Source organism: Vidua chalybeata, chromosome 1 (assembly GCF_026979565.1).
Source record: "Vidua chalybeata isolate OUT-0048 chromosome 1, bVidCha1 merged haplotype, whole genome shotgun sequence".
Lineage (NCBI taxonomy): Eukaryota > Metazoa > Chordata > Aves > Passeriformes > Viduidae > Vidua > Vidua chalybeata.
Genome location: NC_071530.1, coordinates 5,253,709 through 5,281,668, shown reverse-complemented (window position 1 = coordinate 5,281,668; position 27,960 = coordinate 5,253,709). Strand labels below are relative to the sequence as shown.

Below are 27,960 nucleotides of genomic sequence, written 5' to 3'. Positions count from 1 at the left end.
AAGAGAATGCCCATATGGGGATCAAACCCATGGTGAGTTATCAGCACCGTGCTTTACCCAACATCTCTACTTCTTAATCGACAAGAATATCCCACACAGAGGAATCGCTGGCTATTATTATTGAAGTACAAAACTACTGATAAAAGACCGTCGGACTATTACCGGCAGCTGAAACCACTGATTTTGTTTATTCAAGTGGGCCCTTTCTTATTTCAACACAGGCCTTTCACCACCACTCGAGACGAAGCAAAGCAGGATGAAGACACCGCTGGAGCACCAGAAGGCGAACAGGACCGAAGCAAAAGCAGCAGGACAGCGAAGAGACGAGACCCGACCCGCCCTGGGGCCGGGCTGAGGCGGCACCTCATGAGGCGGCAACATGGCGGGCACCGCGTGAGGGAGGAGCGTGGCCACGCCCCTATTGGTCACGCCTCGTTTGGCCACGCCCACCTGGCAGCTCGCGTATAAAAGCCTCGCGCGGGCCGGCGACGGGCCGGCACTTCCGGTCGGACATGACGCCACAGTGTCAACATGCAAGATGGCGGCGCATCACCGGCAGAACACGGCGGGGCGGCGGAAAGTGCAGGTGAGGGCGCGGCGGGGCCGGCACGGCTCAAGGAGAGCCCGGAGCCTCGCCGGCCACGCCAGCGGCTGCAGGGTGTTAGGCCTTGGGGGTTTCTATGGCAGCGCAGTCGCCCCACTCTCCCGCTGCAGCGCTGCGGTGAGGGGAGGCAGCGCCGCACGCCCCCGGGGTCTCTCCCCCGCCTCCTCTGGCCGCCGTGGCGGGGGCGAGCGGCCGCCTGAGGCGCCGCGGGGGATGAGCTGCTGCTCGCTGCCGAACGGGGTCGGGTTCCGCAGCCCGCAGGAGGCAGAGCTGAAGCAGCTCAGGTCAAAAGCGGCGGAGCGCGGGGGGAGGTGAGCCGAGACCGAGCTAACGGTGCCCCCCGACCTGCTTTGGTGTAACGTGAATTCCCAGCAGCGACAGAGCTGCAGATTCCTGCCGCGGCTGTCTCGGCTGCGTCCGGTGCTGGAGTAGATTTAGGTTAGGTATTAGGAAGAAATTCTCTACTGCGAGCATGGTGAGACACTGCAATAGTTTTCCTAGTGGAGCTGTGGATGCCTCATCCCTGGAATTTTTCAAGGCCGGGTTGGACAGGGCTCTGAGCAGCCTGGTCTAGAGGAAGCTGTCCCTGCCCAGAGCTTGGAACTAGGTGATCTTCAAGGTCCCTTCCAACCCAAACCATTCCATGATCCTGTGATCTGTTTTGCATCATATTTCTGCTTAGTTTCTGTAAAACACTCTGTCCCTTCACACACGTGAGCGAGGAGCAGGGTTTTTTCTTCTCAAATTTCAGAAGTATTCCTTGCCAGCTCCAGGCAGCATTTGTTGAAGGAAACCCGTGGCACAGGCAGTCAGATGGGTGTAGACTTTCTCAGCACACTTGAGGAAGAATTAAACCCTGTGGTTGTTTGGGCTCACATGTGGATTGTTGTAGCCTTGGTGGAGACTGGAGTTACCAAAGTGTGTATAAAAAGTCAAGACTCTTTTACAGTAAAAGTCATTAAAATAGTTTTATTTTATGGTTCTCAGTGTTTTTCTTCTTGTTTTTGATACTGCCTGCCCTTTAGACGTTTTTACAGCTTTCATTATGGAAAAGATTTAATGCTTTATCAATGTGCAAAGCTGCCTAGTGGCAAGTGCCAGTTTCAGCTGTAGCTATACAGTGTGATCAAATGAAATATTGATTAGGCTTGAAATAGCATTAGGAGCTTTTTTTCAAAACAGAGGTGGGTTTGGTTTATCATTTGGACTTATCATTTATCACACAGAGGAAATGGGCATCTTACAGAGCATTTAGTGTTTTCTGTGGTTAAGGGAAGCACTCTTTCAGTTCTATATAAAGAATCCCCTTGCCTTCCCAGAAATAAAAATGGGACATGCTTTAAAATATAAAGAATATCTCTGCTATGAACAAGTTTTTGCAGGTTATACCCTTAAGGAGGGGGCTTTGATTATACCTTGATATTTGTTTGATGCACTCCTATTTATGGAGTGGTATTTGCCTGACAGCAGCATGCATCAAAGAGCTCATTTTTTACTACTACTTTTGTTCTCCAAGCATTGCTTAGCTCAAAAGCTTGTTTTTACAGATGGTTTTGTGCTGGTTTCTGATGTTTTGTCTGTTCTCATTGTGCTGTGTGGTATTTTTTCACCTCATGTACTAATGGCGTGTGATGTACATGACCCTGGTAATGACCCCACAGTGTCTCAGCAGTGCACTGTGAGTTTACATCCAGATTGGCTGTGCTTCCCAGAGAAGCTTCCCAGCCCTGGAAGTGTTCAAGACCAGCTTGGACAGGGCTGGGAGCAACCTGGCATAGTGGAAGGTGTCCCTGCCCATTGCAGGGGGTGGAATGAGAGCATCTTCCAACCCAAACCATTCCATGACAAACTTTTATAAAGCTTGACTAGCAGCTAGGGTTTTTTTCTTGACTCTTACTATTTCACCTGCTTGGTTTGCAACAGGACTTTGTTCAAGTAAAGGAGTTTCAAGTGATTGTTTTATTCATCAGCTGCTAATGGAAAAATAAAACTACTCATGATTTATTTTAATTCCCAATGCTGAAGCATTTAGGGTGCTTCTACATAGAGTTTTTGAGAGAGAGACAGAGTTGGAGAAATTTATTCCAAACCTATGAGGCTGGAAGAAGAAGCTTTTACAAAAGACATTTCTTAAGCGAGGAGGAACTTGATTCCTTACATGGCGGGAGAGCTGGTTGAAGTTTATGGAAATCAGAACTATTATTAGCTTGGATGCACCTGTTTTACTGGTAAGCAAAGCCATCCAAAATAGTCAGTTTAGGGTGCTTTTGCATATAATTTTAGTTTCTAATGGTTTAATCAGAGTTTTAGGCCTCAAAATGAATTCCATGCATAGAAAAAGGAAACTAGTTAAACTCTTTAAGTGGGAGTCAGGCATTTGAAGTGTCTGATGGCAGGTGTTCATGAAGCTTAGCCCTGCCTCTTTGAAGGCTGCAGGGGTGAGGTTGAGTGATTTGGGAAGGGAGGGAGGATGCAGGGGTGTGTCAGACACTGATTTGGGAAGGGAGGGAGGATGCAGGGGTGTGACAGACGCTGATTTGGGAAGGGAGGGAGGATGCAGGGGTGTGACAGACGCTGATTTGGGAAGGGAGGGAGGATGCAGGGGTGTGTCAGACACTGATTTGGGAAGGGAGGGAGGATGCAGGGGTGTGTCAGACACTGCTGTTGGCCGTGTGCTGCAGCTTTCAGATGTTGTCCTGGCAGTCAAGTCAAGGTGAAGCTTTCCCAGCAGGTGCCTTGAAGGAGCTGCCCTGGAGGAGTTGCACTGTAACTGCTCTCCCAAACTTGCTCCCTGGCCAGAGTAAATTTACCCCCAAACTCAAAACAACACATGAGAATTTTGGTGTACAAGGATCAGCATCCTTATAATATGATTGCATTAATTTTAAGCACTTTTTAGCTTTAAGTCTTGTACAGAATAAGAAAAATCTCATTCTCCATCCCTGGAATTGTTTGGGGCCAGGCTGGATGGGGGTTTGAGCAATTTGGTCTAGTGGAAGATGTCCCTGCCTGTGGCAGTGGTTGGAATGAGATGGTCTTTAAGGTCCCTTCCAACCCAAACAATTGTGATCTTTTTAAACTGACTTTGTCATATTTGTGCACTAATACTGCAGCTTACTAGATGTGATATTTATGTTATTTTTATGTTTCATATATAATAAATGTAAAAGTTATAATTACAAATATATTTATTTCATATATAATGCTGAAGCAAATAGATTGCCAGTATGTTGATTCCATTGTAAAAGGATAAAATGAGCTTCTTAAAGCCTTCCATTACTTTTATTCTGGAGCCTAGGTAAAAATTCAAATAGTCTCCTTAATTTAAAGCCACGTTTTTAGGGATACATATGCTGCACTGAGATAGTAAAACAATGTTGTTATTTTTCCCCCCTTGGTACTTCACTGCTTCTTATCTCATTCTTGATGCAATTCAGATCTCATGGAACCCTCCTGTGATTTTGAGAAATACATTTTGTTTTTTAATTGCTCACTTAGAAACAAGGAATGAGTATCCTCAGAGCTCAGCTGGTTACTGTTTCCTCCACATGGTTTGGTGGGATGTTTTAAAAGCAGATTTTACCCAACTGTGAAGAAAAAGTCTGTTATAATGCATGTAATGTAACAAGGGTAACATGATCCCACATCAGCTGATACACTTATCCATGCAGGAAACACTTATAGGGCCTGCAAGAAATTCATTTGGCTTTGTGTGCCAAAATGTATCTGTTGGCAGTAGCTTTATCTCTGGAGCTCTTAGGTAGTCATTAAAATGATTAGTCCTGATCCATTTAGGCTACTGAATCCCATAAACCCTTTGTAATGAGTGGATGTTTATGCACTGCTGCTGTGGAAGGTTCTTCCTCATTCTGAGAGCTTATAAAAGGTGCAGCAGTGTTGATGGTTGTTACTAAAATATTTCACATCCCCCAGGCCCTGCTCCTCCCATCCAGCAGTGTCAGTAAAGGTGGTCTATATCCCAATTTTTGTGTCTGTGCTTTGCCCCTGGCTCTGTGCTGTGCTGGAAAGGGCTCAGCAGGGATGTGCTCCAGCCTGTCCTGCATGCAGCAAATGCCACTGAGGTCTTGGAGCCCTCCCTTCCTGGGAGTTCCCACACCCCTTTCCAGGCAGAACACAGTGCTTTATCTTCAGTGATAAGGTCTGTGTGCTTCAGGAGCAGAGGTGAATTTTATCACTGCAGTTTCTCCTCAACCAGAACTTTACTGCATTTATATTGTTGAGATGTGTTTGTGTACACACAGGCTTGAAAATAGACTATGTTTTGTATTTGTTTTGTGTACTTATTAAATCTTCTAATATTTAAGTCTATGCTAAGTGTCACTCAAAACCCTAACCAAACTAAAAAGCACTTTCTCACCTTTTTCTCTCCAAATAAGAACATAATGGAGAGCCACATGTGGGTTATCAGCAGTCTTTCTCTGTTCTTACTAGTGAATGTTTTGGTTTTGTGGACTTGGCTGAGTGTGCACCACCTCTTACCCAAGTTTAGCAGGAGTGGACCAGCCAATATTTTGGATGAGCAAATAAATTTATTAAGTATTTTCAGTGTAAACAGCTGACAGTTACTAGGCTATCATTAGGTTTCCAAAATGAGTTGGAGAGTGCATTTTTTTGCTGTAGTCCTTTTCAGCTCATACTGTTTTCAGGACAAATTGTTTGCCTTGTCCTTTGCCAGCTGCTCAAATTGCAGTGTTTGTGTGAAGTGTTGGTGTGGTGTCCCATCAAATTGCTGACTACGGAATAATTTTCTTTGTCTTTTTAGTATCAGAAATTTTTAAAAAATATAATTAAGGAGTCCATATTTAATTTGGATTAGAAATATGATTGAAAAATACCTGTCACAGTTTGTGACACAGTTTGTTCCCATGACATGGAGGAACTTATCATTACCTAATAAAATAGGGATTTCTTTTTCTTCTTGCTGTTACTCCTTTAATTTTTAAGACAGTTTATCAGGACAAGTATACTATTCCTTCTGTGGGCAATAAATAACACCTTGTAAAATTCTGAGAAGAGACAAAAGTAACTGGTTGGATTCTGTGCACAGTAGCAGTCACTGATGGGGAATTTTGTATCAAGGTCTTTTTGTTGTTTTGCAATATTTTTGTACATCAAAGATCTCTTGTATTTACACCAAAAAAAAAAAAAAAAGGAAACATAAGATTTTAATCTTGTTTAATTCAGTTGTTACACTTACACAGAGTTAATTTCTTAAGTTTGTCACAGGAGAAAGAAGGATGATGTTGGGTTTCCTGCTCAGCTTCTGCTGAGATCCAGTTCAGATCTACCAGGGAACAGTAACACTGAAACAATATAACCCCTCTCTTTATCCCAGTTCTTTTAAAATACAAACAATGCTTGCCAAGAGATGTTTGACTAAATTAATATGTGGAAGTCATTAAAAGCAATAGAGGGCAAAATATCTTTGACTATTTCAGTACTTGTGATAACGAGAAATGGTTGTCAGTCTCCTCTGATCATGTCTTTGTGTGAGGGAAAACAGCATTTGGTTGAGCTGACTTTAATTTCATCAAGATTAATGTAGAAATATGACTCAATTGCCAAAGTCCTCTGAAAGTTTTAATTATATATGAGAAGTACCTTATTTACTAAAGTACGTCAACATTTGGGGATTTTTTTTTGCATTTTTAAATATTTATGGCAGTGTTTTTCTTGACTTCCTTTAAACTAAAAAGAAGTAACATCACTATGTGCAAAAAGCATCTGCGTTATTGTGCTTAGGTGACTAACATAGTTTGACAATCTAACTTATGAGTGGAATGAAGAGCTCTTAAATTATACCTGAAAATATAACAAATGGGACGTGACTGACAGAGGAGGGACAAATCCAAAAATTAAGGATTTCTCAAAGAATATCCTGGTAGCATTTGGGAAAACAAGAGGTGGAGGACCCTGCTGATCTTGAGCCTGATACTGTGCCAGGAAAATATTGTTCTCTCAAAAGAATAACAGTAAATTTGATCTACCGTCTTCTAGGTTTGTGTCTTAGCTGCTCACATTTAGTTTTTAACTGTGTGTTTTCATTGGTTTTATTCAAAGAGTTTGACAACAATGTGAATTTGATGGGCATCCCTTTGCCTTGTGTTTGAATCATGCTAAACCTTGACTTTTGTACACATAATCTGTGTGGGTCTTTCAGCAATACAGCCATGATATGATTAAGCCCAGGTAAGAAGTGGCACATAGATCTGGCTCCCTGCATCTCACAAAGAAATAATACCTCAAGTGCTTGAAGTGCTTTAACATAACACTTCTGTGTGGCTGATGGTGTCTCCTTTCAGCAGCATCTCTGGAGCTGTGTGTAGGTGGAAACTTGAGCACAGATAGCAAGAATGTTATGGATGAGTCTGGAATGGCTGAGAGAAGCTGAAAGTATTGGAAATGAGGACATAATCTAAAACTGGGAGGAAGAGCTGTGATACTAAAAGGGCTGAGAGTGGCTGACAGAAGGTCTTTAAGAGCATTGGGGATATAATAATACACTTATGTACATGTATTTTACATATACATTTATGTATTATGTACATCACATTAATAAGTGTAGTGAAGGACTTGTGCAATGGTAATGGAGAGTATTGAGACAAGGATTCAGGAGGCTCTTAATTTTGATCCTTCAGTGTTGGTTTGCAGAGCTGCTGCAGCTGTTTCTCAAACAGAGAATAGCACTGGACATGTGTTTTCTGGAGGCATCAGTGCTCTGGCTGTGCTGCCTGAGGATGGGAGAGGTGTTTCCCACATTCACCAATGGACCTGTCAGTTCTCATGGTGCAGAATCTGAGCTGCTGTAAAATACTTCTTCTGTGATAAGGACCGCTGAACATCTTAATTTGTTAGATTTATTTTGTGTCACTGAGATCTGATCTGGAAAACATTTTCTTTATACTGTAACACAGTTACTGGAGTGAAAAATTGCTTTCAGATCTCTAGCCCAAGACTATTCCTTATAAGCATTTTCAAAACACTGGTGCTTGTGTATCCAGAGGTTTCCTGTTTTGAGCAGGTTTGATTACACCAAGCATGAAATTTTACCTTGTTCTGATTATATTTTATAGAATCTGGGAAGATGCATAACTGGCATCTTCCCCTCCTTCTCCCTCAGTGTGAGGGCTTTCCTCAAGAGCAGTGTGTAAACGCAGGGATCAGGAAAGTGAGTACAGGAGCTCTGAAGAAACTGCAGTGTCTTGTAATTGTATTTACTGAACACCAATAATGGAGACTGCTGTGGCCTTTCAGGGTCTCCTGAAATTTCCTTTTAGTTTTTCTGAACAAATCTGTGAAATAACCTTTACACACAGTACTGTCAAACATGGAAGGAAAGAAACTAATGGGATAATTTATCTGAAAGAGCAGTTTTGAGTTTCTTATTATATTGGCAGGTAGGTAGTTCTTAAAAAATTGGTTTAAAAGCAGTAGTGACACCTATTGAATTTGTATCTGCAGTCTTTCAGTGCTTTGTAAGCCATGGTGAACATATCCTCTCCTTTGTGAGGCTTTGTGAGGAAATACTGGCATTGCAGCTGTGGGAACTCTGGAACCCACTTGGGAAGTGATACCCAGACTCAGTGTGTTGCCTGAGATCACCCAGAATATGCACACACAGCAGGGAATTGAACTGAGGATTCTCTGGGTCTAACTCAGCTTAAGTTGTAGTGATTAAAAGAATCTTCTGGGCTCCAGTTCTATCACTGCTGAATCTTCTCTATCACTGTTTTCCATTTTTGGGGGCAAATGACTTTGGTGGTGCTGGTAACTCTCAAACTAACAGACAATGCTTGTAAAACTCTTCATATTTTCTACTCAAGAACCTTACAAAGATGGAATTAGATGTTCAGCTTTTATGGCCATGTCAATATCTTAATACCATGATTGGATTTGTGCAAATGTGTTTTAGGTTTCCTATGTGATTAGAGATGAAGTGGAGAAGTACAACCGGAACGGGGTAAATGCACTTCAGCTGGACCCAGCGTTAAACAGACTCTTCACAGCAGGGCGGGACTCCATCATAAGGATATGGAGTGTCAATCAGCACAAGGTCAGTCAGGAGAGCCTTCCTGGGTCTAAATTTACTTTTTCCCAAGTTATCCTGCTGGTAAGCTCCTCCAGGGCTGTACCTGATGCTGTTTTTTAACAGCTGCCAGTTATTGTGATCACAGATTCCTTTTGATACTGTTCATACTGTGATATCTTGCATAACTCTGGAGTTCTCACAAAAAGGGTTCTGGGATTTCAAACAACTCTGCACTAGGAAACTTTGGATCCATATGCAGGATGAAGAATATACAGGATGTGATAGTTGCAATCTTCTCCATTGGTGATGAGCTTATTTTTTCTTAATTTGCAGCAAGACCCTTATATAGCATCTATGGAACATCACACAGATTGGGTAAATGACATTGTGCTCTGCTGCAATGGCAAAACATGTAAGTACTTTAAAGTTTCAGAACAGCAGTATTCAGAAACTATATACAAGTAAATTATCTGCTTTTTATCCATCTTAGCATGTAAAATTAATTTGTGATGTGTATTGTAACTTTGGTAAATAGTGTAAGCAGCTGTTTTAATGAAAATTGGAATATTATATACATTATTATTTTAATCTCTTTTGAAAAACAAATTAAAGTAGTATGAATATGCTCTAAAGTAATATATAAGCCATTAAAATTTAGTCTTTATTCTTTCCAATTTAGTGATATCTGCTTCTTCAGATACTACTGTTAAAGTGTGGAATGCACATAAGGGATTTTGCATGTCAACACTAAGGACGCATAAGGTGAAAAACATTATCTGTAAATACTGTGTGTGGTCAATGCCATTCTTACAATTATTAAGATGCAGACTTCAAAAGGATAACATTGATTCATATTGCTACATTTATTTTATTGTAGGACTATGTGAAAGCCTTAGCATATGCAAAAGATAAGGAGCTGGTAGCATCTGCTGGGCTGGACAGACAGATATTCCTCTGGGATGTAAATACTCTCACAGCACTGACTGCCTCAAATAATACTGTCACAAGTAGGTACCTGGGGAGGGGAGGCAAATGCAATGCATTTTATTGAGTAGCATAATCTGTGAAGTCAGTTTAAAACTATGGATGCCTTTTTCTGTCTGTACATAAAAAATGGGCAAGAAATTTGAAGGAGGGTTTGTATGCATTCAGTCCATTTGTTGTGTTATGTAATAGCTAGAAATCTAGAGCAGCCAACAGTCATGGCATTTAGAATAGAGGACAAGTCTCTTTGAACTGTTTCTCCTGAACTGTGACATGCTGGTTTCTCTGAAAGTTGATAAAGCTTTAACTTGGGAAGATTTTGACCTCTCAACCAGCCTTTTATAGAAGTTTTCTGTTAGCTTATTTGTTCCAACATTTTCTGTGTTTTATAATTTGGGGCTGGTTTTTTTGGTTGTACAGATGCTGAAAAAAAACCAGAAAGTACAGCTCCTAAAGCAGGACTTTACATTTGTCAAATCTGTCAGAAGAATAGTTACTAGATAAGCTAGACTAAAAACCACACAGAGTAACACAAAGCACTGATTACATATAAGGATAACAGACTGGTGTGATCTAACTCACTTGAGATTGAAAGGCAAGGGGAAACTAGATTCTACTCATCAGGGTTAATTCTCAATGTCACCCTCATCTTTTAGGAAGTCACCTGTCCTGCTTCTCTCTCCCAGAAAGGCATTATATAAATTGTGAAATCTTTCCTTCACACAGCAATTCCAACACCGCCTTTTTTAGAATGGTCAGGGTAGAGCTGGTTAAGTTGCTCTTCTGGGGAGTGTCATACCAGTCTTTAGGTTCAGTTGGATTTAAGTGAATAGCATAGGTCTGGGTCATGGCATCTGGTTTGTTTTGGCTGTTTTTACATTTGATATTTTGAGGAAAAAGTCTAGTGTGACTACAGTGTACATTGCTGCTTGTTAGGTAGGTTGGAAAAATTGTGTTCCCAATGATTGATCTGTCATTTTTTAGTTAGTTTGATGGATATTTAAACAATAGCATTTGGAAAGAACAGAACCATTTTGCACAGTGCCATATGTTAATTTTCTAAATAAGCCTAGTGGCTTCCTCAGTCATAGGTTAGTAATGACTCAAGGAAAATCTGCAAAACTAAAATTTGGAATTGGCACACATATTCTTAAGACATTTCAGGAATATGTGATTCTGTAAGTGAGAGGCAGTTGGTGTGGGGGTTTTTATTTGCTGTATTGGGCTGATTTCAAAAGGTGTATTTAATTTTATACCTTTGGTAGCTTCTAAAACCATCTGCATCTGCTGGACAGAACTGTCAGTTTTGCATTTGTTGTCTAAAGAACTTTTTAATTCAAGTATAGCCTTGTGCTGACATGTCTGAGTAGCCTTGGAGGAGACATGGCTTTAGAGAGCTGTGTTGCACTGCAGAATGCTATTGGGATGGCACATGACTAGAGAGATTTACTTTGTATTTCCCAGAAACATAAAATCCTTCTATTTCTTCCTTTTTTCACTGAAAGTACAATTACTTTATAGCCAAACTTTGCTGATAACTGTAAGTTTTGCTGTCTTCTACTTCAAAAGAGTTTTTGAAGGAAGAATTTGTGTGGTCACAGGAAAACTCAGTTATGGGATAATAAAGAAACATAAAAACATTTATTATACACTGTAACAGTGATACAGAACCTAAATGATTGAAGTGAATCAGAAATGGGAGATGGGGAGTGCTGAGGAGCTGGTGCTTGTTTTGAACCCAAGATCAAATGGAAGTGGAGACATTACCTCTAAGGTTACAGGGAGAAATTTGCATTTCTGGAGTAGAATGCAAATATTTCATAAGGGGGGGGAAGCAGAGGAGTTTTTCCTTTCATTTTAGTGCTCCCCAGTAACTGTTTCTGTTGGAAAGAACTCAATGTATGTCCTCATAGAACCTGTTTTCCTGAGTCCTTTCAAGCAGCATGGATTTTTTCAGAGTACAAGTGAAACTTGTGCTTGTGCATTAGTTTTCTATCTGCTTACCTGGAAGCAGTGTACACAAACCAGCATTAAGAGGAAGCCTATTTTTCAAGAGTCACTCAGTCAGCAGAGCTATAATTCAAATTAAGTGGAGAGATTCAGCTTTTGAGAGGTAGTCCCTTCCAGAAGACAGTGGAGTTAAGCTTTGTTTTTGTTCTGGCATAAATTCTGCTTCTGTACATTTAAGACTCTCCTATTCCTGCTATCCAGCTTTTCATAACTCTGTGTATTATCCTCCCCTAAGTTATTATGATTGTTGAACAGTGTGCCAACCTTCAAGAGTTTTCAGTTTTGTGTTTTGCTTTCAGCTGTTCTCTGGGGACAGTGGAAAACTCTCACTTTATTTTACTTCCAAATAATAGATTTCATTTGACAGTTTGCATTTGGATGCTATAACCAGTGACTAAGAGGACTCTGAAGTAAAGCTGCATAATTCTATAATAGGGTTATAGAATATCCTGAATTGTAAAGGACCTTCAAGGATCATTGAGTCCCATTCCTGGCCCTACATGGGACAACCCCAAAAATCTCACCATATGCCTGAGACTGTCCAAATGCTCCTGGGGCTCTGATAGCCTTGGGACCATGACAATGCCCTGGGGAGCCTGTTCAGTGTCCCACCACCCTCTGGGGGAAGAACCTCTTCATGATTTCCAGCCTAAACCCCCCTGACACAGGTTTCTCCACTGTGACAAAATGTGATATTAAATTATGAGATTAGGTTACAAATCCTGTGTTGGAAACTTAGCTCCATCATATAAATAAATCATTGTGTGAAGTTACATCTGGCCATGCAGTTTGTTGCTATTCTCAGCCTTCTTGGCATACTGATGGTATGGATTTGAGGCTTGATGAAATGCCTGATTGTGCTCTCCAAATAGATGATTTTAATTTGCTGTGTCTGTGCTTTTCTGAGTTGAGGGACTGGTACTTTAATCTCCAAAAAGGGGTTAGGCTGGTTGGTATAGAATTCCTCAGCTCTGATGGTAGGTGTGGTGCTAAGGAGCTGCCATATGGTTTTCACAAGTGCAGAGGTAGCATCCCTGCTTAAATAACAGATTTCAGTGCTGCAATGTAATTTCTCTGCATTTCTGCTGTACTAGGAGAAGAGCCTTTAATACAAAATGCAGAATTTTACTGTTCCTTGGTTTGGAAAAAAAAAAATCTCTGCACTTAAATCCAAATGCTGTGTGTTACAAGATCACAAAATGTCATATTCCAATGACATAGTTGAGCAAGAGCAGCTTGATGGCCCTGGCACAGTACTGTGGTGCCAAAAGGTCACCAAAATTGTAATGACCATAAATCTGAGGGGTTACTTTGTTTTTATGCAGCAGTAGATTAAGAATTGGAATGGGGTTTTCCCAGCACTATACTGACTATAGTCTTTCTTAAAGCAACTCTATACATGGGGCAGAGTGGCACTATTTTCATGAGTCAAGGAGTATTAAAATACCTGTTTTGAGTGAATAAGTATGTTTTTCAAATAACAGCATTCAAATTGAACATGTGAATTTTATTTTGAAATAGCTTCTTCCCTGAGTGGGAACAAAGACTCAATCTACAGCCTTGCAATGAATCAAATGGGAACAGTTATTGTATCAGGGTCCACTGAAAAGGTAAGCAAAATTTGGTGGGGTTCATTTCACTTCAGTTCAATTTCAGTAAAAAGAGACAGTTTTATTAATTTTCAATGTCATGTCTGTAGCATCTTTTGTGTTTTCAATAGTGAGGGCAGATACTTCTCTTAAGTGGGAGTACAAGTGTAGGATACAAATCCTGCCTCAGTCTGGAGATGTGATGTATCCATAGGACTTTAATACATAGGGGAGACAATCAGATCATCTTTTGTAACTCTTTGTCAGGGATCATTACATTGCCCCACAAGAGCTCTGATTTTGAGGGCACATGAGTCAGATGATTATCAAGACTGAAGCAGTTGCTGCAGGTAGGAGAGAAGGTGCCAGCAATTTGCAAGATCCCTGCAGGAGGTGGGAAATGAAGTGAGCTAATGAAGCTCAGGTGTTCCCAAGAGACAGCCCTTGCTCTTTGTTAAGGAAGGTAAAACAGGCTTAAGTCTCTGAGTTTTTTTTACCTAATCTAGCCTTGAGAGAATTTTGTTTCCAGGACAATATGAAAGAGCAAATAGGGTAACCCAGTGAAGCATCTGAGAGGATTCTCAGAAGCACATTTTTTGCCCATATCAAGCTGTCCTGTTTCCAGTCACTTCCATTCTTTAATTTCTTTGACAGAAGAAGACAGAACAAATTAAATTAAAATCAGGAGAAGAGCACATCTGATTATTAGAGCTGCATAAGATATGGTTATGTCTGTCTTGTTCTAACATATTTTCAGTGATGGATGTCCACATGTTTGGAATAAGGGTTGATTCATTTGGAAATGTTTAATTTCTGCAGAGGTAGCACATTGGTGGGAAGAATGGTGATAATGTCGTTTATCTAGTGTCTGTTTCCATAGGTTCTAAGGGTGTGGGATCCAAGAACTTGTGCAAAACTAATGAAACTCAAAGGGCATACGGACAATGTCAAAGCTTTGTTGTTGAACAGAGATGGCACCCAGGTATGTGCTTTAACCTGAGATAAAAGCATTTTACAGAGAGCAGAAATGTCATTAGTCCATTTCAATGTAATTATTTATTGTCGTAGTTTACAGATATTTAGTGGTTAAGGGGGGAGGCTGATGGATGAAAGCTGTTTTTATTGCATGTTCATCTAGATGTGCAGTGGGTTTGCATTAAATACTGGAAATCATGACTAGAGTTGGTACCTGTTTAGCCCCATTTTAGAGGAAAGATATATGAATTATCAAATCTTTTTATGGGGAAAAATATTTTGAAATACTGAAATATCTGACTGAAGTGTGCTGGTTGTTGCTCAGTGTCTTTCAGGCAGCTCTGACGGGACGATCCGCCTGTGGTCCCTTGGGCAGCAAAGGTGCATAGCCACGTATCGAGTCCATGATGAGGGTGTTTGGGCTCTGCAGGTCAATGAAGCCTTCACTCATGTTTATTCAGGAGGAAGAGACAGGAAGATTTATTGTACAGATTTACGAAATCCCGATATCCGGGTGCTGATCTGTGAAGAAAAGGCGCCAGTTCTTAAGGTAATTGAGTTTAATTCAGAGAATCATAGCATGTCTGAGGTTAGGAGTGATGTCTGAAGGTCATCTGGTCCAGTCCTCTCCCCTGCCCAAGAGCACTGGAACCACATCAAGATGGGTTTTGAGTATCTCCAAGAATGGAGAATTCACAACTTGTGCCAGTGTTCTGTCACTCTCACAATATAAAAGGATAATTGCATGTTTTCTCATGAAACAGTAGCTTGAGGTATAAATTGCTTAAAGAATTCACATTGGCTAACAAGTGTTTACTGTACCACATCTTCAGCAGATTGGCTCTGTCTCCTAAATTGCATCTGAAGTTGAATTGTGTGAAGAAGATGGATGCCTGGCAGCTACTGAAAATGTGCAAATTTGAATATTACTGAAAATGAATATGCTTTACACATGAGAAGTTGGGTTTATCAGGCTCTAGTACAGTTTTAAGAAACTGAGCTGGCATTGCCAAGACTTTTTGCAAAAGTGGATTTTTCTTAGCAGCAGCATATGTGCACAGGATTGTTTTAGAATCTGTTACATACTCATGGGAACCAGGAGTAAAGTTGTGTGGGGGATTTTTTTGAACACCTAAGTATGATATTTGCATGCACAAGTCTGAATCTTTCAAAGAGGCTGGTTTTTGACTTTTTTTTTTGCTGTCTTAACTTTAGTGGCACGACTTTGGAACCTGCAGGTGTATAAGGAGTGTGCAATTGAAACCCATACTAATAGATATGAGCAGCCTGTCTTTCCTTGGGAGTTGAATTCTAGCTTAATGTGTTAAGATAAAATCCTGGATATGTTAATTTAGTTTTGGAAAAGTCAGGATGTGAGATTTCTGTTCAAAATGGAAAATGAAAGAGCTGGTCAGCTGTACAAAGGTCAGAAGTGGCCTCTAATCTTGGCTACAGTGATTTATTAATCTGAGAAATGTAATGTCAGAGCCAAATGTATAAAATTCTGCTTTTTCTTTAGTATAGGACTTCTTACATTGTTATTTTAACCATATGAAGTGCCTGAACACAAAGTAATTGAGGAAATACTGTACTTAGGAAACTGTCCATCAGACAGGATTGCATCATGCTGGAATGAACTCTAACTACTGTGTTAATACACATTGCATCTATTCTTGCACATGTCTACAGTTCATTTGTTGAATATTTGTAGTAATTCCTCTGGATTTTCAAAAGTTTTATTTTAGCTACTTTTCATTTAAACTTTCTATTTCTGCAGTAAGCTGAAAGTAGGGCTGTTCTGAGATGCTTTCAATTATGGGAGCAGGTCTACACAAGACAATACTAATTATCAAAGGAAAACTAAGTTAAGCATGACTGAAATTTTGTTTCATTATTTAGATGGAACTAGATAGATCAGCTGATCCTCCTCCAGCACTTTGGGTAGCAACAACTAAATCCTCTGTGAATAAATGGGTAAGTGATACATTTTACAGTCTATGAATACAGTTAAGTAGTCGTGGGATTTGCAGTCTTGGTTTGGGAACTATTGAGCTGTTGCTTTCAATTTGACTGGGATGTGCTGTGATTTGTAAGCTTTCTTTAGAATAAATCATAAAATACTAATATTGAAATTGCTCAAAAGGCGGATTTGAATTTGGAAGTTTTGAATTACTTCCTTTGCTCTGTATTTATGACATTTAGAAATAAATTATATTCCTTGGAACTGGAGAGTTAACATCTAAATAGCAGCATGAATTAGCAGCTGTTACTTGCAGATAAAAGCAGAGTTTATAGATTATTATGAATATGTCATTATTTTTTCTTTCTTTAGACTTTGAAGGGAATCCATAATTTTAGAGCATCAGGAGATTATGATAATGATTGTACCAATCCCATACCACCCCTGTGTACACAGCCTGACCAAGTTATAAAAGGTAAGCAGGTGTTCTGCAGAGCACCTTGTAAAATCTGTTATCTTTAGCACAAGTGATAGATCTTTAAGATGGGCTCAGTTTTTTAAAAAATTGATACTATGATTTCAACCGGAACACTGTGGTCATTGTCTATCCACTGTTGGTTACAGTTAAAATCATGTTGAAACCTTGGCAGTATCCAAGGTTTACATAAAAATTGAAACCAATGAACAGCATATGTCATGTCATGCAATTTAATTTAATGTGATATTAGAAAAAAAATAATGACAGTAGTAACCTTAATTCTTCCTTGTTTGCCAGGGGGTGCTAGTATTATTCAGTGCCACATTCTTAATGACAAGAGGCACATATTAACCAAAGACACAAATAATAATGTGGCATACTGGGATGTCTTGAAGGTAAGGATCTAATTTCGGATTTTCTACTGTTGGATGATTAATTATTTTGTGCCACTTTTTTGCATATACATTTTTAGTGTTTGAGATTTCTGTGGTAGAAAGTAAATCATCTTTCTGTCTCAGGATATCATGCAGAGTTTGCCTTTTGGAAAAGGAGGAGGCATTTCTGAGCTTTTTTTGTAGCTTTCCCTGATGCAAGGCTGATATCTGCATTCACCTGAATTCAATCCAGTATTGACATCTGCATTCTCCTGAAGTTCAGACCCTTGCATTTTTTCCAGGAAATAGTAATGTGTGTTTTGATGGGGTTTTGTTTCAAAGAGGGCTTGTGTTTGCTGGTAAGTCAGGAATGGCAGGAAAATGAACAGAAGGAAGCCTGGCTCCTGCCTGGTGTTGCCTGGGGAGACTTGGTGTGACATTTCTTCATGTTGCTTTACCCAGTGATTGCTCAGAGGAGAGGGGAAAGAGTGCAGAGAGAAAGGAATCAAATCCCACATCAGTGAGATGGTCAGCAATTTCTTCTCTGGCAAAAGCCTGTTTAAATTCTAAATATTTTCTTCTTGAACTATGCAGTGCAGCAGCCAAGATCAGTAATGAGGTAAAGTATGCTCAGCCAACTTACTGAGTTGTTGACTGAAATGAGAAAGAAATTAAGTTGGAGGATATAGATTTATACTAAAAATTATCTAGATTATTTTTGGAAAAGTTTTCTTTATTTCAGTGTGTATTTAAGTGTGCAATGTTAGATCTCAGGACCAAAGTCAAATGCTAATGTTAATTTTTACTTTCATTCAGTTTTTTTTTTCTTAGTAAGGCTGTGAAAAGTGTAATTTGATATATGTGTAAATATATATTCACTGTAGAGGTGAGATGATTTGCCAGGTCAGACTGTTGCTCCCTGCACTCAAAAGCTGAGACTTTATTGAGGATGCTGGAAGAAGAGAGGGAGGTTTTCCTACCTGAAGCTGCACCCTTCAGTCTTTGCTTCCTGTAACTTTTCCTGGATTTTGAGGGAATAAATTCCAAGGTTGCAATCCTTAGTGTTTGCCTAAAACAAGTATTTCAGGATGACTTTGCAAGTGGATTATAATAATTTGGATTTTAGCCAAATTATTTGAAGGACTTTTAAAGTAAAAGTATGAAAAAAACAGAAATAAAGCATCTGCACAGAAATTCACTTACTGCTGTTCCCATTGCAGTTGTTGAGCTGAATTTGTTGCTTAATGTGCAGGAAGTACTGGTGTTGGATGTAGTACTGAAATATTGGTACTGATGGGGAGAAAAATGACAGGGTATTAGAAGACAGCAGTCTACTCTGTGTAGGGAAAATATTTTCAAGGAATCTGAAGTAATATTTCCAGACCTCTGTACTGGGTTGATGCTACTACCTTGGAGATAAATGAAGAATAAAAATTACTTGCCATATAAATCACTGTTTGACTTTTTAAAAAGATTTAACCTTTAACTTCTATGTTTTTGGACTGCAGTGCTCAGGGGGAGATAAGTCACAATTATTCCAAGTGTATATGAAAATCAAGGAAAAGACTTGTGTTGATATGACTCAGTCCTTGTATGATTCCTTTGGTGAACAGGCATGTAAAGTTGAAGACCTTGGGAAAGTAGATTTTGAAGAAGAAATTAAGAAGAGATTTAAAATGGTTTATGTGCCAAACTGGTTCTCAGTGGACTTGAAAACCGGGGTGAGATACAGCTCCTACATCTGTTGTTTTAATGTCATGTTTCACATTTTTTCATGTATTGTTTGTTCAAAAAGGTTTTAGTTTGTTAACTTTAGAAGAACATTCATTGCTTATGTAATGGATTAAATTTATTTTCAAGTAAAACAGCAAATTTTATCTCTTAATAATCTGAATAACAGATTTTTAATTAAATTTTGCTTGTGGTATAATCCACTAATACCAATTATGAATTAATACAGTTTGGTAAACAAAGTGTGCTATCATGTTTTCAGAAATTCTTTGGTTTGTAGGGGCAAAGTTAGAAATTTATAGACTTAGTTAATCCCAAAAAACTACTACATTCCTCATGGTCTTTTGCCAACAGATGTTGACAATTACTTTGGATGAAAGTGACTGCTTTGCAGCCTGGGTTTCAGCAAAGGATGCTGGATTTAGCAGTCCCGATGGTTCTGATCCAAAATGTAAGTTTTAACTAATATTAGTGTTTTATTTTAACAAAGAAGTCAGAATAAATTCCAGTATATATGTTTTGAAGTATTCCAGTGCCACCTATGTCAGTATCTGGTTGGATTTTGGGGCTTAATTTCTTAATACTAAATTCTGTAGCATATTCTCCAAAGAAAGTCTTCCCTTTTTTTCTGCAACAGTCATGTTCAGGGTTTACATTTAATTTTGTTTTAAACCTTCAAGATGCAAAAGGGAAAAAGTAATTATAACCTAATGTAGAGAATGCTAAAGCACAAGAGTGATCCAACAGCAGGGATTCTAAAATCAGCTTTTCCTGAAGGATTGTAACATGCAGCTCTCAGATTGTGGCAAGCAGATTTCTGTGCCCATAAATAGTTTGCTTTGGGAACAGACCTGCTCAAACTCATGGGGAATTTTCAACTGTGGATCAAATGGACAATATTTTGTTGCCCATGTTTTTTAAGTTGTGCCTCACTGTGTGTTGACAGTAAACCTTGGAGGGCTTCTGCTGCAAGCACTTCTGGAGTATTGGCCTAGAACACATATCAATCCAATGGATGAAGAAGAAAATGAGATAAACCATGGTTAGTTTTTTAATATTTTCCTTTTTTATTACTTGTCCATGCATTGTTTGCTTATATGTGTTCCTTAAACAGATACAACATTTGTTGTCTTACACCTCTCTCTCTGTTTTTAGCACTCTGTTTTTCATGTTTTTTAGCACTTCTAAATTTGCTTTACACTAAAAAGTATATTGTACTTCTGAAAGTATCAGCAAAAATCTTTGGTCTGTCTGTAAAAAAAAAAAAAGATTCTGAAGTTACAGAAACATGATGAAAAACAATTACTGGCAAACTGAGGCTTGACTTGGAAAAGAAACACTAGGTAATGACAGTAAATAGCAATAATTCAGTTGTATTCAGTTAGCCAACATTAGCAAGTATCTTCTTGACATGATTCCAGTTTTCTTCTAGGTATTGTGAACAAAATAAAAGCTTTATTGGAAAAAATACCTTCAGTGTAATAATACATAGAAAACTCCTTAAAGTGGTGTTTCGGGTAATAATGCTAAGTCTAATCAGGCCTTAGAGGAAAGCCATGTGAAATGTAAGGTAGAGGCTGAATTTGGCAAAATAAGAGACTCTGTAACTCCTGAGCTGGAAATCAATTCAACCCAGGTCAGAGTTGACTGATGTCTCATATTTGGTGATTAAGAAATTACTTTCTATAGCTAGATGATGCAATTAAGAAAACTGTACATTCAGCATATCTCACTGCTTTGTGACAAGACTGTGCCAAGATTTAGTTGCTTTCTTCTTTCAAAACTGGCCTCCTTGGAGGTTTAGAGCTCTTGGCAGACTCTTCTGGATCCAGTTGCTGATTCTGACTGTTGTGTATTGGCAATTTACAGCTAAGAGCCAGACAAGGTTTGAGAAGTGTAACTCACAGGCTTCTGTAGTGTTGGATTATTGATGCTACACTGCTTATTCCTTTGTAGAGTTGTGGAGTAGTGGAATGTTTTCATTGCCTTTCCAAAAGAAAAAAATTAGGAGACTGGCACTGAGCAGTGACTTGAGAAGGTGAAGTCTGCCTGTTGGACACTTATATTTTTATAGAGATACCAATTTAAATAAACACAAATTACGTGCAGTGTTCTTCTCAATTGTTCAGAGAAGTGTTATGAAAAAAATCTTTCAAACTATAGGATTTTTCACTTGCTGTAACTTTAGTATCATGTTTACCCCTTCCAATACAGGTTTTCTTTTTTTGTTTCTTTGCTTGTTACAATTTCTGACCTTTCTTTGCCTACATATGTTTCTGATTAGAAAGCTGAGGAATCATTTATCTTATCAGTCTGTACTATTTAAATTTCTTAATGTTGCTTGAATTCAACATCTCTTCAAATGCAGTAATGAGGTGCTACAGTGTAATGGAGATGATTTTCCCCACGTGCAAGTCAGGCATCCAAATTCTTCTACATTGTTTCAAGATACCTACTGATTAGAAGCTGCACTGTTCAAGAGGTGTATAAATAATGCTGATTTTTCTTTAATCTTGTCCTATCCACCTGATATGGAATCAGGTTCTTCAGTCTTTGAAGAGCCATACTGCTGGAATTAACTGTAATAAATTGAATTTATAACAGAGGAAGTTCAAGGCACTCTGTGCCCGAGTTTTCCTAGCACATTGTTTTGACATCTGGCAAATCCAGGTAGAAGAGCAGTGCAAACAACCCTTCAGAGTTCTGTACTGTCACTCTAGAGGGAAGAACAGTCTTGTCTCAGCAGAGTCTCTTTAGTTGATGCCTAATTTTAGTATTGTTCAGTTTGACAAAACAAACAGGGGAAAAAAAACTCATAATCAGGTTTTGACTCCTGGACTTTATTTTCCTTTTTGCACAGGCTTTTGAAATAGGCCTTCCACAAACCTGTATTGATCTTGTTACTCTGTAGTGGTTTTTTTTTTACGTGTTGTATCTTGGAAATGGAGATTTTCTTGGTTTTCATGAGACTTATCTTATTAATTTACAAAATGTATCTGCTGTAGATAGATTGGGAATGTGTGCCCAATTTTAAGGCCTAGTGCAATCTCACTGCTGTTTTATGTGTTTTTTCCAACAGTGAATGGGGAGCAGGAGAACAGAGTCCAAAAAGGAAATGGATACTTCCAAGTGCCACCACATACACCAGTTATTTTTGGTGAGGCTGGAGGACGCACTTTGTTCAGGTATAAAAACTTTAAAATACAAGTTCATTGGCTGAACAATCCCTTTCTTAGTGCAAGCAGAAATGTTATCAAAAATGTTCTTTGGGTCTGTTCTGTACATTTAACACACACCCTTGACAGGCAAAATAAGCAGCTGTTAATGATTGTCATTGTCCAACTGAGCATGTGAGTTTGAACATCAGCAAGGTGTAGGGTTTGAAAGCAGTAAGAGTTGTGTATAGTCCTTAGTTGTGTGTGATATTTTTGGGTGACCTCTTTCTGCAAACTGATAAATTAAACTGTGTTTTAGAATGAAATTGTGCTGCTTTAGATTTTTGGGTGTTGTGCTGATCTCTGAGCATTAATTACTCAGGAGCTGCTACTCACTAGAGAATTGGCTTCTGCTCCCAAAATTAGCTGATGATCCAGTAGAAGGGCCTAATCTCTGGCAGGGAGGAACACAGATCCTGTATTGCAATGTGTGTACTGGTTACCCTTCTATTTCTTCTTTTTCTACATTGAAAAACCCAACTGAGATATGTGGTACATCAGAGACAGTTTAATAATGCTGCAAAACAAGTGCTGAGCTTGCAAACACTATGAATTGTTTGATATTTACTGATATAGTGGATTTTAAATGTAAGGGGTGGGGCATGTTTGATATGTTGGCTTTGTTTCCCAGGCTGAACAGGCCCCAAAATGATGTAACTTTTAGTCAGTGAAATAGGGAAACCATTTTCAGCTTGGAAAACTTTTTTTTTCCTACAGTATCAATGTATTTATTTTGTACCTGGGGCTTAATATTTGCCTGTATTCTGTTCTGGTGGATCTTCCCTCTTATGCAGCTGCTCCTGCTTCTCAAGAGAACACTGGAAAGACCCCATTGGAGGGAGCAAGCTATGTTTATGGGACATAAAAGGTGGCTTGCAGGACTCTGACAAAATTTATTGCAATTTATAAAATGAAATGTGACTTTTTTGCATCATTGCATGTGCACATTTCCTGAAAGTGGTTTTATTCTTTCCTTTAAGTGAGGGCTCAGCAGATGCTTTGTATGCAAAGCTCATTTTTCTCAAGGAGAGAATTGCTTTATGCCAGATGCTTTTCCCCTTCTCCTGACAATTCTGTACTTCAGCACACAAACATAACAGAATCCAGAGCAAAGTATATACATTTTATACATTTTATACATTTTATACATTTTCTGTGTCATAGCTGTAGTCTCCTGAGATCCTACTCCCTGTTTCTGGGATCTGTCTTCCTACAGCTCCTTCTGCTGTTTACAGAAAATAATCACTTCATGATCTGAACAGAGTTCAGGCTCCCTGCCCATTAAAAGGGCAGAAGCTCTCCTGAAAGCTTTTCAATGCAAATGGCAATAATTGTTGTTACAATAAAGGTTATTTCTGTGTGTCTCAGGTTGCTATGTCGGGATTCAGGTGGTGAAACTGAATCCATGCTTCTTAATGAAACAGTGCCACAATGGGTAATTGACATCACTGTGGATGTAAGTATTGGGTGTATTAGTTTGGCTTTTTTATGTTTGTTTGTTTTTTTTTTAAGATGCACTGCAATTAACTTTGATTAATTTAAAATGACATTTTAAATTTTTGCTGTGTTTGTATTTAAAATAAGTGGTCTTAAGGTCTGTAATCAAGACTCTTTGAGATGTATCATTTTTTGATGTGTCTAGTTAAAGTACTTTTTGCTCAGTTTTTTTGGATAAAGAATTCAAAGTCCTGTGCATAATTGGTATATCCTTTCCAAGCAAAGGACTCAGGAATAGAGACTACACTTCATATTGCTGCTGTCTTTTGCTACTGTCTAATTGCCTTTGAAATAAATAATTTATATTCAAAAGCTAGATGATCTGTGCCTCAGGAGTATGAGTAATTTGGAAGTTGGCTGTGGTGGGGGTGTTGATTAGGAATCTCTCATGACTTTTAATAATTAGGAGCTGAATATACTTAACATAGCAGCTGCTGCAAATAGGAGCTGATAATGGTTCATCCTAAATTAACACTTCTGAAAATTGTTTTCTTCTAGAAAAATATGCCCAAGTTCAATAAGATTCCCTTCTACCTCCAACCTCATTCATCATCAGGGGCAAAAACTCTAAAAAAGTAAGTAATGCAAATATGACTATGATCATGGAATATCCAAATTCAGGAAAAATCCTGCAAGCTCAATAAAAAAAAAAATCAAACAAAAAAAAAAACCCAATTCACTGATTTTCTAGAGAATTGTTTTGTGCTTGATGAATTTGTAGAAGTTCTTAGTCGTTTAGCAGCGTTGCTATAAAGCACTAAGTTATACCAGAATACTTAAAAGAACTATGGTTTTGGGTTCAACAGGCAGTTGTTCAAGTTTATGCTAAGAAATGTCCAAGAACTAACTACTGAAATGGGACTTTGTCTTTTGTGGTATTTAATCAGGAAACAGATGAATTTATAGATTGTTGCTCTGTTCAGAACCACAGCTTTGTTTCCTGTTGCTAACAGAGATGAATAATTGCTTTTTGAAAGGAGAAGGGACAAGTAGGGAATACAAACTAGTTTGCTAATCACATGAGCTAGGTTGGTTAGAAAACAATGCAGATTTTTATCTGGTCTTTTGAATATCTCAACTTCTTTTCTGAGTTTTTTGCTGTGTGAGTCTTTGGATAAGTTGCTGTTATGGTCATGGCATTCTGGATGATCCTGATAATTTACTACTAGACAACATAAAGATGATCTTTGTGTAGTTGCATAGCTTGCTACAGCTAAGGAAGGTGTTGTGAGGATAAGAAACACAGTTTGTTTCTCAAGGTTTTTCCTGACAAAACCTTCTCTAACTCCTATAGAGACCGGCTGTCAGCCAGTGACATGCTTCAGGTGAGAAAGGTGATGGAACACGTGTATGAGAAAATCATCAACTTGGACAACGAGTCTCAGACAACAAGCTCCTCCAACAATGAGAAGGCAGGAGAACAAGAAAAGGAGGAGGACATTGCTGTGCTAGCAGAGGAGAAGATTGAACTTCTGTGCCAGGACCAGGTAAGTTCCCTGTAATCAAAACCAAGCTCTAGCAGTAAATCGGTTGTGAACTTTTGAGTTCTGAGCTTGAAATACGCTATAGATTATCTGTTACCTTTAAAACTAAGTAAATGTTTTGACATTATTAAATTAGTACTGACAGTTCCAGATAGGCAGATAGAATTTTCATAATAAACCTGTTCAATTTGGTCTGGCATGGAGTCCTTACAGGCTTACTTACTCATAGTCAACAAATGGGTTTAATACAATTCCAGAGTTGTATTTTTAGCATTTCTGGAATGTTTTGAGTTCTGCTTCTTTGGCAGTTTTCGAAATTGGTCCTAAACCACTAGCTGCCTAATAAGTGCAATGGAGATTAGGTACTGAGGAGGTAGTTGTAATCTGAAGTTACATGTTACTCTGCTGAAATCTTTCAGTAATGCATCAGGCTCAGTTGCTAATAGAAAAAATCTGAGCTTTTGCATGGCTTATCTTGCTATCAGTTTTCAGTTTGGTTTGCTTTGTTTTTTTTCAATTTCTGCCAGCCTAGCAGACTTGTTGAGTAAAAGCTGCCTTTTTGCTGTGTAGGTTTTGGACCCCAACATGGACCTTCGGACTGTAAAGCACTTCATCTGGAAGAGTGGTGGGGACCTGACGCTTCACTACCGCCAGAAATCGACGTGAGGGCAGCGCGGACCCAGAGCGGTCATTACTGACTTGACCTTGCTGTGCTGGTTCCAAGAGTAGTTCTAGAGCAGCCCTGAACCCCTAAGGTAGATGAGACTTCTAATGCCTCAGAATGGATGGGAAGTAAACATTTAACTGAAGTGACTAATAGACCTGTAATATAGAGGAAAAAGAAAAAAAAAAAATCTATATGACTTAAACTAAAGTCTGTCCTAGTCTCAGTCAATGAGATGGGAGGTCCCTGAGTGGTTTGTGTTGTGTGAGGTGAACAAAGAGTGGATGATAACCCAGTGCAGACTTTTGCTTCCTCCTTTTTGCTTTTGGTTTTTTTCCAGAACATAATCCCCTCATCTGCTCGTGCTCGGTATCAAACAGGTTTGGCTGTATTAGTCACTGTTCACAATGTAATTAAGAACTGCACACAAGGTATTTTTAGTACATTCCATTCATAAAGTTCCAGCAGTGATTTCTCACAGGTTACTTAAGCATTTCTACCACTAAAAGAAATTTGGAAAAGAAAACACCAGAAAATAGGTATTGCATACTTGAATGAATGGGCCCATTTAATTGCAAACCAAGAGTTAACATGAGAATTGTTTTAATTGCTTTAGAGAGCTGTTGACATGCAAGATAAGAACACTAGAAAAATATCAGAGCGATGTGAGTCCAGTGATGCTGTGCATCATAATAGAGTGAACATGCTTTGCAGCAACTTAGAGATTTTTTTCTTTTCTGAATATATATAACTACTTCCTGCACTGTGTCCTAGGTGTTCTAAAGACACGCTAGTCTAATTTTTGGTAACTGTGCTCCAAAAGTATGTGACATTTTGTTAAAACTTCAAATCATTCTGATTATAACTTCATATGTTTAATGTTAAACTTTAAAAACTTCTCAGCAGATTTCATATTCATGAGATCAAAATACTGATTCTTCTTTTCCAAGGTTTTATATGCAATTGTTCTTTTGTTAGAGATTTATGCAGATCTTGTTTTCACTGCTATTTCTAAAAATCTGTGACTGTCATAGGCTCATGGTAATCTTTTATAGAAGTTTAACTTATTGGGGGGAGGGAGGGGTAAGGGCCTTTCAGCTTTTTGTGAGAAAATGTGGGGATATCCCAGAAAACCATTTGTAGCCAGAGCAAATTACAAATCCTCATAGAGAAATGGTTTAAAAATTACTCTTGTCTGAAGCAGAAGCACAAGTGCCTTCAAGGGGCAGTCTATTATTGGAGTTTCTTCAGGAGACACATGCTGTAGCCCTTCCTGTATCTTGTGATCAAGATTTAGGTTGAGGCCTAAGGAAAGTCCCAATAAATTATATTACTGGGATTGTATTGGTCAGACAAAAAGTAAAGTATTTTTCATCATGTTTTATTTGAAAAAAATAGTCAAAATGTAGTCAAAGTAGTCATTCCCTTCTGCACTTTAAACTCAGCAAAACAAGTTCATTGCTTAGACAAAACCATGGTTCAGAATTAAGTTAGCATGTCTTTTCCCATCTTTCAAGAATCAGGTTCATTTTTTTATCCCCATTTCTGTGTGTGCTTAGTTTGACACAATTGTGCTTTAACTGCACATTTTTAGTGCTATTTGTGAATTAAATGGTTAAACAGAACTGTAACTTCCATTGGTAAACTGTCCTGACTTGTATTTATTAATAGCAAGGGTCTTTGTCTGTTCCAATAGGCACTGTTTGGGTTCTGTTTTGTTTCCTGGTTGTCTTCCTGTTCTATTGTATACATTGGAGTTGCTCACAGTAATTTTTTTGTTTGAAATCAGCCCAAGGTTGTAACTTTCCTTCTGTTTTTTTCTTTCTAACCATCCCGAAACACAGTAACAGGCAAGATTAATGGAAGAGTCTGCAATGCCAGAAGGGTAAATGATGTTTCACAGTTGTATAGAATAAACGGCTTTAGTTAAAATATTTTCAAGTTGTTTTGTGTGCTAGATAAATTGTGCAATTTTGGAGCTTGAATTTAACAAAGGGCTTCAGAGTGCTTTGAAGCCTCAAGTGATGCAATGGCTGAAGAAATGGCAATGCCTTAGCAGATAATGTATATCTGTGAAGATAATCTTGTGGTTGAATGTAAGAATTTCTGAGGTGAGCAGACCTTCTGATGTGAGCTCTGAGTCCTGTTGAGGGGAGAATGTCACGTGGGCAGTGCTGCTTTTGTACCATGAAAGTATTTTGTTCTGACAAGTGACCCATCCCAGTTGCTGCTGAGCTGTCTGGGTGTGGAAAGGTTGTAAGAGGCACATGGGAAATCAGGCTGGGTTTCCTGATGTTGAAAATGCCAGGAAAGAATGCTCAGAGCTTTTGCTGTGGGAATTGTCA

At 38.9% G+C, this 27,960-nt stretch overlaps 1 protein-coding gene across 1 annotated transcript; it reads left to right on the top strand.

The window, feature by feature from the left end:
• Positions 1-174: 174 nt before the first annotated feature.
• On the top strand, positions 175-27,549 carry WDR48 (WD repeat domain 48). Its single transcript, XM_053960750.1, has 19 exons — positions 175-586; positions 8,538-8,678; positions 8,988-9,066; positions 9,334-9,416; positions 9,532-9,661; positions 13,170-13,258; positions 14,118-14,219; positions 14,538-14,762; positions 16,112-16,186; positions 16,545-16,647; positions 16,948-17,045; positions 18,638-18,745; positions 19,110-19,206; positions 19,702-19,797; positions 21,835-21,940; positions 23,339-23,426; positions 23,966-24,042; positions 24,762-24,954; positions 25,522-27,549. Exons 1-19 carry the CDS (start codon positions 539-541, stop codon positions 25,615-25,617), a joined length of 2,034 nt encoding a protein of 677 aa, XP_053816725.1. The 5' UTR covers positions 175-538; the 3' UTR covers positions 25,618-27,549.
• Positions 27,550-27,960: the final 411 nt, after the last annotated feature.

Bases quoted from the DNA above. Each gene is read 5' to 3' on its own strand.
- WDR48 (XM_053960750.1), top strand. From the start codon at position 539: ATGGCGGCGCATCACCGGCAGAACACGGCGGGGCGGCGGAAAGTGCAG. The intron at 18,746-19,109 runs GTGAGATACAGC...TTTTGCCAACAG, and splicing joins CAGTGGACTTGAAAACCGGG to ATGTTGACAATTACTTTGGA. The intron at 21,941-23,338 runs GTATAAAAACTT...TGTGTGTCTCAG, and splicing joins GGAGGACGCACTTTGTTCAG to GTTGCTATGTCGGGATTCAG.